This window comes from Pseudochaenichthys georgianus, chromosome 3 (assembly GCF_902827115.2).
Source record: "Pseudochaenichthys georgianus chromosome 3, fPseGeo1.2, whole genome shotgun sequence".
NCBI lineage: Eukaryota > Metazoa > Chordata > Actinopteri > Perciformes > Channichthyidae > Pseudochaenichthys > Pseudochaenichthys georgianus.
The window spans coordinates 5,210,688-5,228,131 of record NC_047505.1 but is presented as its reverse complement, the minus strand read 5'-3'; the positions used below and the strand labels follow the sequence as shown (position 1 = coordinate 5,228,131).

The 17,444-nt window shown below is 40.6% G+C and overlaps 1 protein-coding gene across 1 annotated transcript in view; it reads left to right on the top strand.

The window, feature by feature from the left end:
• il16 (interleukin 16) overlaps window positions 1-17,444 on the top strand; it is a 58,610-nt gene that overhangs the window by 16,737 nt on the left and 24,429 nt on the right. The window contains 2 exon segments of the mRNA XM_034105206.2: window positions 3,079-3,215; window positions 3,695-3,812. Coding sequence (XP_033961097.2) covers window positions 3,079-3,215; window positions 3,695-3,812 — 255 coding nt within the window.

Genomic DNA, 17,444 nt, shown 5'->3' with positions numbered 1-17,444 from the left:
TAAAAGTTGAGACAAAGGCTGTGCTGTTTCGACAATATTTATCTTTATTAAATGTTACTCCCATTTACATCTGATCAAATGAGCCAATCGGTTATATTTCTGTAACTTCAAATAAAGTTAAATGGCAATAACTGACAAATAAGATGTAGCTTTACATCTTTATTTATGTAGAAATGTCACATGTCCAGATCGTAAAATACTTTTTATGATCTAAAATTGGCTAAAAAGTCTATAGATATGAACTGACTTAAATAAATATGTACAACATTTCAATGGATTTGAAGCATTCTCTGATTGCATTTATGAATGGAGACATATCCTAACTCCCTGTACAAACATGTGCCATAAGGTGGATGGCTGTAGAGTAGAGGTCATTCACTGATCTTTACCATTGTACCATCACAACTGACATGTATGGTGATGAAGGTGCCAGAGGGAAATCAGGTGATAATTCATCCTGAACGAAACATGAATGAAATGTGTTCGAAGTGACAGGTCTTAAAAAACGGCAGTTGCTTACATTGACTAAATAAACAACTACTTGTCATCACACCGAACTTAAGTCACCTTTAGCTTAGCGGTTGTGATGCGCAGCCATGCAACCGTGATGGAGTTCTTGGTCCTTAGTATCAGCATTATTATTACCTTAGTAGTAAAAACTTCTTTAGGTTTCAAAACTCGCAAAGTGGTGTAAATATGTGGAGATTATCCTGCTGAACAAAATGTGTACGTCTCATAAATATAGTAATCCAATGAAAACATCTCATTGCTTTTTGTTGAGGGACCCCTTTGCGATGCTAAGTCTACAAAGATATGTAATCAATGCACCACTCTATTGGCTTAGAGGCAAATCAGAAACAACACAAAGTTTCTCTTCCGATGGCCCTACAGATATATCAACCATACGAAAGTGAGATTTCATGTCGATCATAGTGAAGATGTTGAGCTGGCTGCTGTCCCACTTCATGACTCGAGCCCAGGCTGCTAAAGTCTCCTGCCCAAAGCTGAGCCCCACAGTCCCTTAATGGAGCAGGGCTTCCCCTCTGGGGCCAATTCACTCCAGGTCCAACATCAATCACTTTTAATCACCAACCAGACACTAACGCTATTACATACAGACATGTCCATTTGGACTTTATGTTGAGACTAAATCCTTTACAGTCAAAGTGAATAATGTCTTAGTAAATACAGCTATGTTGTCATAAGGGGCATTATTTAACCTGTTAAACCCCGAGCCTGTTTTTCAGGTTTCAGGCTCGAAAATGACATTCCCAGAACAAATGACTGTAACTTCACTTCTAAAAGGTTTATATGAATAATTTTTGTTATCAAAGCAAGGTTACATCAGTGAGTTGGATGTAGAAGTGTCAGAATCAATATAGATGTTTCTGTGTCAGAGTAAATTCAGATGGAACATAGCAAAAAAATGTAAATTCCTGTCTCCGCCTAAAGAAAACCCATTACTTATAGTGAAGACCAACCTTGAATGATGGGTTAGTAGCCTAAAAGCTTTAGGAATCCAGATTATAACATATAATAAGTACCCTGTATCAAGATTGAGGCAAAACAAGTGACATTTGACCTTTTTAGAGAGGTTTATGAAAATAAAGTCCAGGCGGAATAAGCTTTGGGCACATTTGGGCCCATTTGGGCCCATCAGTGCCATTTGACCTTTTTCAGATACCAGACTATAAAAATCATTGTATTACATTGAATAATCACTATAGGTATTCATTCCATTAAAAAAAAAAAAAAAAAAAAAAAAATGTAAATAAAAAAAAAGATTCTTAAAAAAATATTAAAAATATTTGTGTGAGTGTGTATACAAAAAATCAGGGTCCCCGTCGGCGGGGACCTTCGGGCTTAACAGGTTAAACACATTTAAGTTTTCATGCTTATCAATTATTTGATTTCTTTGTTTCTCATGCATTAAACATCCATGTGATTGCTCCATTCAAATAGTAATTGACATAAAGAAAATACCTTAGTACACATTTTGAGAGCACAACCACTCTGTCTGTATAACATTTGTTTGATGATCTGATCACATGTCACCTCAAGAACTATGAGAACATGCTCAAAACACTGGGGCCCAGTTTAAGACCTGAGGGGAGAGCGGGGTAAGACAGTGGGTAAGTGGACCCCTTTATCTAAAGAAACTGTGCACATTTGTAAAAATGGTAAAAACAAGGAAATTGGTCAATTTTTCCCCAGATGGTTCAATTGACCCCTTATGTGGATTCATTTACCCCTTATGTGGATTCATTTACCCCTTAAGTGGATTCATTTACCCCTTATGTGGATTCATTTACCCCTTACATTATGTGGATTCATTTACCCCTTAAGTGGATTCATTTACCCCTTATGTGGATTCATTTACCCCTTACATTATGTGGATTCATTTACCTCTTATGTGGATTCATTTACCCCTTATGTGGATTCATTTACCCCTTATGTGGATTCCTTTACCCCTTAAGTGGATTCATTTACCCCTTATGTGGATTCATTTACCCCTTAAGTGGATTCATTTACCCCTTATGTGGATTCATTTACCCCTTACATTATGTGGATTCATTAACCCCTTATGTGGATTCATTTACCCCTTAAGTGGATTCATTTACCCCTTATGTGGATTCATTTACCCCTTATGTGGATTCATTTACCCCGTATGTGGATTCATTAACCCCTTATGTGGATTCATTTACCCCTTATGTGGATTCATTAACCCCTTATGTGGATTCATTTACCCCTTGTGTGGATTCATTTACCCCTTGTGTGGATTCATTTACCCCTTGGATGGGGCAAGTTAAGCCTTTTTTTTGAGAAGTCATATTTTCATGGCCCCTTTTGATGGATGCATTATTTTCACTTTGATTGACAGAAGACATCCTGAAGTAAAGGCTATTGTTGTCGTTTGACTTCTATCTCATGAGGACAACATAAGTAAGAATCGCCTCATCTTACCCACTCTCCCCACTCAGCCAGATGTGTGATACGCTCATACAGCTTGCTCTCTACTCCCAGTATAGAGGTTACTTGTTCCCTGTGTCACTGTAACTGATGTGTGTGCCCACACAGGAGAGCAGTATCTGGAAGATGTGTGTAGCCACAGGGCCGGCTGAGGAGGTATGTGGGCCACAGACGGCTGATAACAGTGTCCAGACAGAAGACAAAGACCCTAATGTGCCAGGGAGGAATGGAGAGACCACACAGAGGTAATAAAACACAGCAACACACCGCTAAGCACTTCAAGGTCAAAGCTGCACTTTGGGTAGAATTACAAAAACTTCATTCATATGAGGTGAAAAACTGAGAAATGTGCAACATGAGAGTCATGAAGGCTATGTGAACTACTAGTGTTATCCAGCTGCTCCACAGGAACTGATCACTTTCCTACCAGGCGTTCAAAATAAAAATAGGCCTGTGTTAAACCAGTGCAAAGGACTGCGTGGGGGGGGTTGTGTGGCTATTGTGAAAACAATGGATGCAATGTAATCTCATCCTCCTCATAATATTGTATAGCTTTTCCTAGTATTTTAATGCAGAATGTTCACTAATGGTTAACTTTGTAACACGTTTCTGTTGGGAACTTTTCAGGGTTGGGTTTAGGCAACCGAAGCACTTGGAAGAAAGATGTTTTGTTTATGCAGTAAGGTTTTTCTTGTGTTTCTGTGTCTGTATGCTTTCTCTTCAGACACTGCAGCTTCCTGAGCCCAGACAAGCTGGCTCCCTTTAACGGACACTTTCTAAACGGCAGTACTTGGATTGCAGGGGAGGGGATGAGGAGCGTTCACATAAAAGCCTTCAGTGAGGTAATTCAAGCTAACACATGAAATTGACTCCATGGCATTTTCTTCCTCTTTTCTCATATTTTTAGGAAAACCCCTAAGTACTGTCTACAGTCCATGAAGCATACTCCATTGATACTGACTCGCTAGATACAGAGCTTTCGATATGAGCACATTTGGTCTTTGACCTGTTCTAGCAGATAGCTGCACATTCTGTGTGTATAATCATTTCAGCAAACTTAAGTTGCATTTTGATATGGTTAACTTACTATCTCATTATAATGACTTACTATCTCATTATAATGACTTACTATCTCATTATTAGGACTTACTATCTCATTATTAGGACTTAATATCTCATTATTAGGACTTAGCTATCTCATTATTATGATTTAAGCCGACTACCAGCAAGTGAAAGCAATACACTAGCTAGCTGTAAGCAATCCTGATTTGGAGCACTCCTGAAGAGAATGCATTGTTTCTGCTCTTGCCACACGCCAAAGCTTGTTGTTTGGTAGCTTCCTCTGTAGTGTCCGTAGGCTTAGTTTAATATTGTGTGATTCCTCCAAAACCACTAAAATGTCCTTATTTGTGAATCCGCGTCTGAAGTAGTCTTCAATTATAGTATCCATTAGTTCAGCTAAGTGTGTCCCACACACTTGCTTATATTGCTTTGGTGTAAAGGGATGAAAGCTAATTTTAAAATTGCTCTTATACACTGAACAAAAATATAAATGCAACACTTTTGTTTTTGCTCCCATTTTTCATGAGATGAACTCAAAGATCTAAAACATTTCTATATACACAAAATAACCATTTATCTCAAATATTGTTCACAAATCTGAAAAAATGTGTGATGGTGAGCACTTCTCCTTTGCCGAGATAATCCATCCCACCTCACAGGTGTGGCATATCAAGATGCTGATTAGACAGCATGCTTATTGCACAGGTGTGCCTTAGGCTGGCCACAATAAAAGGCCACTCTGAAACGTGCAGTTTTGCTTTATTGGGGGGGGTCTGGGGGGGTCCGAAAACCAGGCAGTATCTGGTGTGAGGGGTAGGAGTAGGGGTAGGGTTAGGGGTAGGGTTAGGGGTAGGGTAATGTTGTGAATCGAGTGGCCCATGGTGGTGGTGGGGTTATGGTATGGGCAGGCGTATGTTATGGACGACGAACACAGGCCACTCGATTCACAACATTACCCTAACCCTAACCCTACCCCTCACACCAGATACTGACTGGTTTTCGGACCCCCCCAGACCCCCCCAATAAAGCAAAACTGCACGTTTCAGAGTGGCCTTTTATTGTGGCCAGCCTAAGGCACACCTGTGCAATAATCATGCTGTCTAATCAGCATCTTGATATGCCACACCTGTGAGGTGGGATGGATTATCTCGGCAAAGGAGAAGTGCTCACTATCACACATTTTTTCAGATTTGTGAACAATATTTGAGAGAAATGGTTATTTTGTGTATCTAGAAAATGTTTTAGGTCTTTGAGTTCATCTCATGAAAAATGGGAGCAAAAACAAAAGTGTTGCGTTTATATTTTTGTTCAGTGTATGATAGTAAGTCATAATAAAGAGATTGTTGTAGTCATTATTTTAGAAATATATCATTAAATCTAATTTAATCATAAGTATTACTCTAACTTCATTATCTGTTTATTTCCCACGGTTTGAATTCACATCTAGCCTCTAATTTCCACTTCCTTAGAACAAACAAAAGGCTGTCTCTCCAACCATTGGTTTGTAATGAACATGTCTGTGAGTTTCAAGCGTCTGGCCAAATGTTTTCCTGTAATGTATATTGCATAGCTGTATGTAAGATTCAACCATTTGGTCAACACTTCTTGTAAATGTGCTTGCTGAGGACCTTCCCCTTCCCTCCTTCTGTAGTGTATAAAGTGTTTGTATTTTCTTTTGTATGTTGTCAAATCTTGTACCAACCTTTTAGTGCAAGACTCTGTCCTTTCAGCTGAAATAGATTAACTCTGTTCAATGCTATTGGATTTGTATTGACTTTATTAAATAACAAAATGTTGCTTTAAACTTATATTGTTTGTTCATTTCTGCCAAACAGGTTGTTTCTGTTTTTTAAGTGGAATTTCATCCACAGTTATAATAATGAGCTAGCTAAGTCATTATAATGAGATAGCTAAGTCATTATAATGAGTTGGCTAATTCATTATAATGAGATAGCTAAGTCATTATAATGAGATAGTAAGTCATAATAATGAGATAGCTAAGTCATAATTATACGGAGCCCCTAAAGGGACATGAAAAAAAAGAGAGAGAGAGAAAAAAATAAAGTCGGGATAACGGGTTAGTATCTCGTCAGCACGAGAAACAAACCCGTTATCCCGACTTTATTTTTTTGAGAAAGTTACCGGTGCGCCAAGGAGGAAGAGGAGCGCACAGGAGACAACAATTTCATTGCAGACTGTTATGTTTATGTGGGGAAATGACAGTGCATACATTATTTGAGATATATTTGGAACTCAGACTTCATTTTAAGGACATTTCGGCCAGGGGTGTAGAGCTATTTGTTTAAGCACCAGATTGGCAAAACAGGAGAGTCTGTAAACCAGTCTGCTTTGATCTATGAATGAATGTCCGTAACTCTCAAAGTAGGCTACCTGCTGTTTTAAAGGGAAACAAACACTCAGAACATATACACACAGAGCCAGTGGCCAGTGGCGGCCATCAGGACGAATCCCGATGGGTCGGTACCGAAGTGGGCCGGTCGGGCCACTCTGATCGGGCCACTAGGTCCACCGTTGCCCCGCAGCGAGGCTCCCCACCTGACAGTTTACGTGGGCTGGGCTGGGTGAGGCTGGGTGAGATTCCCGGGCTGATTTTTAGTCCCAGTCCGCCCATCATGCGCCTTGGTGACCGGACATCTCCTTCATAAAAATAATAAAAGTGGGAGTAATCGGGCAGTTCGGTGTGTGGGGGTGTTTGGGGGTAACAGCCTGCGGTCACTCTTTAGCTGTTCAGGTGAAGGTAAACACAGTGTAGGCGGTGCGTTAAAGCTCTTTGAGCGCTGGTGCTGCAGTTTCTCATGCTGACGAGATTTTTTTTTTCATGTCCCTTTAAGGCAGGGGTGTCAAACTGAATTTAATTGCGGGCCACATCAGCATTATGGTTGCACTCAAAGGGCCGGTTTTAACTTTAAGACTATATAAAAATACATATATAAATATATCATATATATAAAATAATGTATTATATTACATCATTGCCTCTGCATTGGATTATCATCGGATAGGGTAAGAACTTCATAATTAATTACGTCTGAAAGCAAAAGTCTAGGGCAAATAATTGCAAGCGTAATCCAAAATGATTTAAAAAGAAAAGCCAAATTCTGGAGAAAAAAGAAATAGAAGTGACATTTTGAAATACAAATCTAATTCTGAGAAAAAGGAATTCTATGAAAAAATGCATATTTTGAAGAAAAAAAGGCAAATTCTGAGAAAAAAGTCATATTTGAGATGCATTGTGGGACATGTAGTTTATGGGCAACATGCTTCTGTAGCATGTAACCGTATAATAAACATATTATATTCTTTGCAAGCTCTTGTGGGGCCACATAAAATGAAGTCGCGGGCCGAATGTGGCCCCCAGGCCTTGAGTTTGACACCCCTGCTTTAGGGACTCCGTATAATTATGACTTACATGATTTTTATTTATTTTTCCTGTGGTGCAAACAGGCTTCCATAATCCTGACTACTGGTCCGTATGATAAGCTTTTTTTCTTCTAAATAAATCTAAATGTATTTATAAACAAAGTGCAATTGATTTCTAAAGGATCATTTGCATGCCCAACACAGAGCACCCTGGGACTGTTGGGCTGAAATGATAGACAACAAACTATGTGTGTGTGGGCATGTCATGTCTCTGCAGTCTGCCAGTCTTCCCTCACACACTCAGACAAAAGGCTCTTTTGATTCAGTCAGAGATGGAAACAAACAAAAAGGCATTTAAAGAATGTATTTATCAAAAAGAGTCATGTGAAGAGAAGAACATTCAGCAACATTTATATCATTTGTTGGCTTCAAACTGCTTGTGGAATTTGAGGAATAACACTTGTTTATTCAAGCTAAACACAATGTGCATTCCAGAAATGCACAGTCAAGGAATTTGTCAATTGTCACAGTAATTTCGTTAAATATATTGTATAGTTGAGTAAAAATCCCATTGTGAGTTTTACCTTAACACAAGGAGCTGCTCATGTACAAGCTCATGTATGGATGTCTCATTATAGACTAGAGCTGTTAGCACTGAACCCAGCATGGTGTGCTTTCATTGGTCCAGAGGAAGTGGGTTTTAGGTCTTATGCCCCTCATCAAAGCAGAACCAAAAACGTCACGAGGCGGGGGCAGGGGCGCTGAGCAAAGTGACTAGATCACAACCACACACTTATATAAAGTGAGGCAACACTAACCAGGCAGAGTTTGATGCTGTTTGTTTTGACCTTACTTTTAATGATCATCCGTTCTCTCTTATTTGCCGTTTTGAAGCCAAGCACACTGCCTCTAATGTTTTCCTCTTGTTTTTTATTATAGCATCGTGTGGAATCAGTACTTGGGCTACACAAGTAAAATCATAAAGAAAAATATGCAGGTAAAATATACCTGTAGAAAATGGCTTATGCCACAATAGGATACCAACAAGTAGTCAAGATAGTCAGATGAGCTTCAGTTGCTATGCCAACATCACCTGTCTAATACCAGAGAAACTTTAATAACAGCGTTGTGATGCCGAACTGCGTCAATTCAGACTGAAACACATTCTGGGGGGATGGGGGATATTTATCAGCTGCTTGTTTGACAGTCAGACAGTGAATACTTTCCAGCGGCCACTGCCGTGAGTTAACGGGAGAATAAACTCTGCCGTGAGATAAAAGTAAACTAAACTCCGGTGGACGAGCAGCACTGCAGCGGTCGGTAAATGCCGCTGAACCACATTAATAAACAATGAACCACGGCACTCTGGAGAAAAGTACAAGGGTTGAGAAGTAGTTATTTAATTTAATCTGGCTTTGTACGATTAAAAGCAACACGATCATCGACCCGACGCAGTCCCCTATAGAGAGCCGAAGTCCCTCCCTTTCCGGTGGACCTCCATGGGACCTTATTTCGGACAAAATATGTAATTATCTTTCGATCCCGTTTTAATTGTGCCATGAAATACACATATGATGTTTGTTAATTTAAAAGATAATTTTGCAAGTCAAGAAAAAATAAGTTTGTCATAAAACTGTGAAGTAACACTTATTTGTGTGTGAAACCGCTCAATGAACTACATCTCTGGTCTCGCACAACACACGTCACCATCACCAGAATGAGGCGAAAAGTATTAAACAAGGTGGAAATCATTACACGTTGTTGGAGCACCACCCAATGGCGGTGGTGGAAGGTTTACCTCTGCTCCGCGCATCCCTTGATGACTGATGAGCTAGTCAAATTTACAAAAGAAGGAACTCAAAGCACCAGGATAGAGGTTAAACAACAATCTGTTTTTACTGGTAGAAAATAACAATACAGAGCACTCTGCAACAGTACCAAATACAGAGTACTCCAGGCTCAAGTTCTACCACCATGTGATATACGTACCACGACAGCCAGTCAGGAAAAGAGCGCCGACTGTAAGAATGTTACAGTATTTAAACACATTCTGTGGGAGGGGTTGTGTAGGTTGCTCCTCCCTAGCTATTTGTTATTGGCGATTTCACTTCTGGGCGAGCTAGTCAGTGAGTTGGCAGTTCTCCATTGGCCAGTCTCACTTCTGGGCGGGACCCTAGGCAATGAGTTGGAGTTGTTAACTCCATCTGTTTCGCCCCCTCTCCTTACAGTGTGTGTGTGTGTGTGTGTGTGTGTGTGTGTGTGTGTGTGTGTGTGTGTGTGTGTGTGTGTGTGTGTGTGTGTGTGTGTGTGTGTGTGTGTGTGTGTGTGTGTGTGTGTGTGTGTGTGTGTGTGTGTGTGTGTGTGTGTGTGTGTGTGTGTGTGTGTGTGTGTGTGTGTGTGTGTGTGTGTGTGTGTGTGTGTGTGTGTGTGTGTGTGTGTGTGTCTATGTCCCTCTTGCCCTCAGGCAGTCCCACAGTCATGCTTTGGAGTCATGACAGAACGCGCACCCATTCCCCTTTAACGCACACACATCTGTTTAAGCCAACTACTCCAAAATGTTGTGGCAATTTAGTACTCATAACATGAAAGAATAAAACAGAGAGAAATCAATAAAACACAGATATAGTTGAGCAATAATTACACAGCATATAGCCACTGAAATGAACACATATATATTTGATCATGCAGCTTATCACACAAATGTCACCTGCTTTCCTCTCTGAAAGCTATGCTTGTATAGGTTTTAAACGTCCGTATTATTTTGGTTGCGTTTCCACTAGGCGTAGTTCCGGCTAGCGGGTACTATTTCACAATTTTTCTGGCCCCATACAATCGAGGTTCTTTCCGGGCCAACAACCAGGCTGAGTCGGGCTGAGTATGCTAAACTAGAGAGAGAATCGCTGGCAAAGGGGCTACAACTACAACAAAATGAACATATTGTACCGTGATTTAATTGTAATACACGTTTCTAAATGATGCCGAAGTAACAACATACTGATACCGGTTAGTAAAAACCATGCATTAATGCTTTGACAAGACTACAGACAGACGGCAGGCGAAACACCTTTTAAAATGCGTGTTTTCTAAATGGAGATCGGCTAAGATAACGCAGTATATGCTCTGACCGTCCACACTCACAACAACGGCCTACAGACATAAATAAAGCAGCGACTGTATTCGCCATGACACAGGCAGTCTGTGGTTTGTACTTGTTTAACTTGTGTCTAGTTTCTGAACAGATATGAAGAGCTGTGAGCACTGAGTGTTAACAGCTAACGGCTGATGTTGTTTTTCTGTGGTTCTCATTGAAGATGATGTCACGGCTCCACCTACACTGCGTTACTATAGTTACTGCCCCAGCTACTAAACTGTAATGGAAACGCAGCATAAAGTGAGCCACAAGGCCTAGCCATACCGAGCGAGGCCCTGTAGTAGAAATGCACCATTAGACAATGTCTCTTGGAAACACGACATCCAATCAGCATTCAGCCGGCCGGTGAAGGTCCCTCCCTACTCTAGACGCTATCCTACGTAATTTGTTTAGCCAAAGTTTCTACAATAGATAGTGGAATCCTCCATTACTGATTCCCAGTTATGCGTAGGAGCTCACACACACTGTCCAAGGCCAGGGCGATCTCTTGTTCTCAATAACTCTTTGTCTTCTACAGTGTCTGCACCTGGCTTTTGCAACATTTCTAATACAAGCTAAAACTTTCTTCTATGACTATTCCCTTCGTTTCATATCCAACCCATCAGAACCTGGGATTGGTGATTGTGTCTATTTATTTTATAGTCATAGCAACATCTCATGAGCAGTGTTGGGCAAGTTACTTCCAAAATGTAATACATTAGATATTACTTATTACTGTCTTTTTTAAGTAATAAGTTACATTACAATATTACTGTCTCTGAAATGTAATGAGTTACACTACTTTTATATTACTTTTGAGTTACTTTCACCAAAATAACCACAAAATAATGGCAAGGTATTTTAAATGCTAAAATGTAGTTTAGTAGAGCAACTGTGTAGGCCCTTAAGGTGCTGTTTACATGAGAACGCAAACGGTTGTATCCGCTACTTTTCTCTTTCGTATAGCCCGTTCGTTTACACAAGGCCGTTGTCACTACCCGATCTGCCGCCCTGCCCGCAGCTGTATGACAGCTAACATACTGAATAAATATTTACTGTGAATGTATGCAAAAATGTATGGCATATAGCTGTCTAACAGAAGTTCAATCCATTTCTCACTTAATCTGACAATGTACTTAACCAGCTACTGACCATGCTACAGCAGTGAGCTACTGTCAGTAGCTACTGCTACTGCTACTGACCATGCTACAGATGTTAGTGCAAAATCTACAGCTCCTCTACCACAACCATCAGTAACAAGTGGACACGGAGAACTACATGAACTACATGTTGCTAAATCCACCGCGGGGCATAAACAGAAGGGTACCATGCTCGGGGGTCTTCTTCGCTGTTTTTGGTGTATTTTGTGGCAGGAGTACAGCGCCACTTACAGGCCCGGCATATATACTACAGCGTCTCCAGCGCTCCCGAGCGGTCTCGTGTGAATGGAAGACTTTTTTTATATTGTATTCGGTTCGTTTGCGTTTCGTATGCGTGTAAATGGGGTCTAAGGCTACTAACAACTTTTATTACAAGGCTTAGTTGAATACTCGATTCTGATTGGTCAATTCCGTTGCTAAGGAGGATCAAGAAAGATAAAGTAAAAGAGGGTAAAAGATGGAGCGCTGGACGTCAGATAAATGAACAGAAGAAGACAGACAAGAAATAAACACTAACAGGAACACAGTATGGGCTCTGCAGTGTTTAAGGACTTGTTAGTGGATCAGAAACTATGAACAGAGCTGGACAGTGCTGCCGTAAAGTTGTTGTTGTCGCAGTTCCAGCCGTTGGTGCGCCGTGGAACGGAGTTTTTTTTTTCTCAGCGGAAGAAATACGATCATTTTAAGTCAATCAAATCATTTAAATTAATATTGGGAGTCGATTGCTTAGTTTGTTTAGTATCTGGCCATGTAATAAGCGGGATAATGTGCAGCGACTTGGTCATTATGGGGAAAAGAACACCCTTCAGGCTCATCAAGATCAGCCTGACTGATTACGTAAACACCAGGCTTACTAATCTACCGGCACAATTTTTCTCTGGTGTCGGAATGTCTCGCGATGTTAGTGAATTCTTAAAAAACAAAACACCATTTCATTTCGGGTTAAAATGAGTTGTAACTGGGTTACTGAGAATTGTAACTAATTTTATTAGTAATGCGTTACATTACTTCGTTACAGCAAAAAGTAATACATTACTGTAACTCCGTTTTGTAACGTGTGCTGTGGATAACATTAGTGTTGACAAGGTGCACATAAAACTAGTAGCTAAAACAAAACACGGGAGTGTACCTTGTTAGCTAATGTTAGCTAGCTGACATTAACGTTACACATTACACTTGTTTAACACTCACCTCGGCTCTTATAGAACCGACTAACTCCCCTTTTGTGTATTTGCAGCTCTCAACATGCCCAGACGTGTAATGATTTTCACCTCGTTTAATACTTTTCGCCTCATTCTGAAAGAGGTGAAATGTGCTAAGGTGACGGCCATCTTGGTGTTGGTGACGTGTGTTGTGCGAGACCAGAGATGTAGTTCATTGAGCAGTTTCACACAAAAATAAGTGTTACTTCACAGTTTTACGACACATTTTGATTTTTTTTACTTGCAAAATTAGCTTTTACATTGACAAACATCATATGTGTAATTCATGGCACAATTCAAATGGGATCGAAAGATAATTTCTCTCTTGCCATTGACTACAATACATATTTTTTCCGAAATAAGGTCCCATGGAGGTCCACCGGAAAGGAAGAGACTTCGGCTCTCTATTGTTGTTATTGTTGTTGTTGTTGTGAGCGGCGTTGGCGAGAAAATGAAGGGGCATTGGTGTTTCTGTCTCTGTGGGAGCGTTGCTGCTGGGGAGGGTAACACAGGGACACGCTGCAGGTCTGTTGGGTCAGAGGCTGTTGAGACCTGAACAGCAGCCTGAAGGGAGAGAGATCTGAAGCAGGAAAGAATCTCTAGAATGTGACGGCCGGGATCAGCTGATTCTGGTTTCAATACTGTCTCTGTTTCATTTTTGATTTCATAATGGCTCCCTTCAGAAGTGAAACGCCCCCTTATGTCCCCAAAGACTTATTCATAATTATACAGACCATTGGGGTATTTAATAATGTCAGCATTACAGCAACATCTATGACACTTTAAACTGGTTATTCTGAATTCAACTTTTCACCCACGACTTAACAGTGTAAATTCCTCTTTAAAATGTTTCTTAATCCCTTTTTAAGACACCTAAATGACTCATTTGAATCTGCCATTGCTTATAATATACGATCGTTAACTAAACTACTGTAAAATACATTGTACTCTGCTTCTTACTATAAATTATACTACACCATATTGTAAGGGAAACTTCTGTGTAGCAATGCAGTGGGAGTCACCGACTCAGGAAGGAGACAGGGTAGAGCAGGAGCTTCGATGTCAACCACTGGAGGTTTATTTGGAGTTACGGCCGGAGGATTCACATCACAAGTCACACAGTCACGGTCTGACTGCACGGGTGGTTGCCACGTCAACTCTGGAGCGCCTCTCTCTCGTTAGCCCATTTAACTGGTTTCACAGAGAGTAATCAACATATCTTGATAAGATAGTTTAACCAGTTGGGCACACTGAGTCCGTCACCTATGGCCTCGAGGATGTCATACCCTGGAGTCCACAAACAACAAAGAAGGAAGTGTCCCAGTGCACCCACAACAACAGACCATCTGTGACCTAGTGTTGACCGGTCACAGAATGGGAACAATAGCATTATGGCTGAAGCAGCCTATGTCCTTAAAGGAGATAAACAAACGTCAGGGTTGGTCCTGTACGTCATATCTAGGAGTCTAGGTCAACTATTTCCCTAACACATATCATTTATATTCTATAGAACTAATCTGAACCACACCTACTGCTCCATAATGTTCTATACTCTGACTGCCTTGACCTTTGCTACTACAGGCCTCTTTTTGAATCTTTAAACGTTTCCCAGGACCATACCATACCATAGTATTCTATATTGTACGTAAGAGATATGCAGTTGGTCAATACAACAGATTGCTGCACATTACTCTGCTTATTACATGGCTTCCTATTTAAATCAATAATTTTACATAATATATTGATTCAACATGGTTTTATTGATTTCAAAATGGTCGGTTTACTTCTGCAATTATATTTTTTTATGTTTACTGTAACTGTCCGAGTCCGTTGACATTTTCTCTTCCATTAAACAGTCTTTAAAAACTTCCAGAGCCCATACTGTGTTCCTGTTAGTGTTTACTTTCTGTCTGTCTTCTTCTGCTGTTCCCTTTAGTGTTGACTTCCTGTCTGTCTTCTTCTGTTGATTTCTCTTAATTCCAGCGTGCTGTCTTTACATGTCTTTCCTTCTCTTGTTCTCTTTTTCAGTTTTTCTGGGGAAAATGTATCCATCATGAATCTAAAGTTTCATGCTCTCCACAAATAAAAAAAATCCATGGTGTTTTCTGGTGGAGGTAAACATTTGTTTTTCTGGTTTTTTTTGGCCACAGCTGACGTTATATTGACTGGAATTCTTTCTGCGATTAATATGACTGCACATAGCCCATTGCTTAGAGTATCCTTAGCAACGGTCTCTTATCCTTAACAACAGTCTGCTATTGAAATAGAACAGACCTCTGGAATGTCCAAATAGACCAATCAGCATTGAGTATTCAGCCAAGCCGTGCATTAATACTTGATACTATACTCTTTCACTAAACTTAACTATGCAATTCTTAATGCATAATGTATACTATCCTCTCCTGAGGAATCTATTACAAGGACTTGTGTGATGGGTTTCTTTGTGATGTACAAGCAGAAATAAGAAGTAAGCTGAAGTTAACTTTAAACTAGTGCTGTCAAAATTATCGCGTTAACGGTGGTAATAAATTTTTTGAATTAATTGCGTTAAAATATTTAACGCATTTAACGCATGTGCAGAATGGCCCGCCCCCTACGTGCCACCAGTGGCAGCGCCAGGGTATGGCTGGGGTAGGCTACACCCATACCAAGAAATGGCTTAGCCCCACCATGAGAAATGATGTTAAAGTAAGCAAAATAAAGTCTGCCAACTCGCGCGGAGTAAATTGCACAGACAGCAGTTAGTAAGATTGATTTCAGTAGCCACGGTTTTGAAAACTTTTGTCACGTAGTGATCATCTTCTCAATAGAACATCTTTGATAACGGCGTGGTGTTGTTGCAGGAAGTCCCGACGGAGAATACTTTTGCTGTAGTACAGGGGTGCACATAACTGGTAAACAGGTGATGGCGTAATCTGAAATGCGTACCGTCACTTGTGTCACAAAGCGCATTTGCGTACCGACGTACTTGTGAAGCTTTTCCAGAAGGCGGTTAGATCACCGGACGACAGAGTCGGTCTCCGTGTGCACAGACAGGGCTGCTGTTAGCGTCGGTCTGTACAACGGAACTGTGCCAAAACTACGCCAACCGGCTGCGGAGGGAGACTCCCCCCTTCACTGGAGAACTGCGCTAAAACAGCTGATCACAACGTTCACACTAGGCTTGTTTGAGACACATTGCGGTTCGCCTCGAAAGTAGACGAGAGTAGCCGATCGCAGCCGGGGGAGGTGTCAAAAAGCTCGCCTGAAGTCGGACAGCTCCGAGTCGGCTTCTTCTTCGCATTCTTCTTCTTCTTCTCTCGGTTTTTTGGCGGATTGCAAACAACTTTAAGGTGCATACCGCCACCTCCGGAGTCGGCTTGACTCGGTTTGCATTTATAAAGAATGCACACATGTGTTTAATCGTTAATGTCAGATATGTACTAAGTAAATACATTTGTTCCTGCTCAAGATTAGATTCAACTTTATTGTTATTGCACAGATTACAGGTACTGAGACAACGAAATGCAGTTTAGCTTCTAACCAGGTGCAACAAGCAGTAAAGTGAAAAGTAATGTACACAATCTACAGAATAAAATATAGAATGAATTGAATGATGAATAAACAGTGAGGGGTATGAATACACTAGATATCAGCCTGTGAGCAGTATGAACAGTGTGTGTGAATATGCTAAGATATATAAAGTATGAAAACGGTAAGCAGTATAGTATAAAATATATAGATATTAATTTCATGATGATAAACATTGTGGAACAATGATGAAAAATGGGAATGGATGTGGCGACGTAAAACTGACACAAAACAACAACACACTTTTGCCAGCCAATTGGAGAGTTTCATCAGCAGCACGTGGTAAAAACCACCAATGAGCGCTCAGCTCGAGATCCCAGCGAGCCGTTTCCCATCAAGCATTTCGCTTCCGCAGCTCGTGGAGAGCAACTGCGCCAACTCGCCTCGCCTCGCTCTCAAGGCTGCGGGCGTCTTTGTCCCGCGAGATTTCAAAGTCTCATGTGGGCGAGCCTCCAGAGCAAGTCGGACAAAATGACTAACCATCATGCAACGCACGAGCAAGACGTTGATCGCAACTGCGCAGGTCTGCGCAGGTCTTGCTTGTCTCAAACAAGCCTACTCTGTGGTCACGAAGTACTCCACTAGCCCCCCCCCCCCCTCTGTTGACTTTCCTGAAGTACTCCCCCGTTAATAGAAATCAACACGTAATGAATTAAGACCCCACGGTTTGATGATTGATAGTTGTGTGGGTTGTCTTTCATTTTGACACGCAGAAAAATGTTATAATAATGTTATAATAATAACTGTGTTAATACTACTAATAATAATAATAATACTGTGTTAAATGGATATATCCGCCTTCTTTCATTTATATTTCCATTCCCACAACAATATACATAAATAAATGGTATATTTTGGACATAGTTCGAATGGTGATTAATCATGATTAATGAATTTTAAGCTGTGATTAATCTGATTAAAAATTGTAATCGTTTGACAGCCCTACTTTAAACACATTCTGCCATTCTG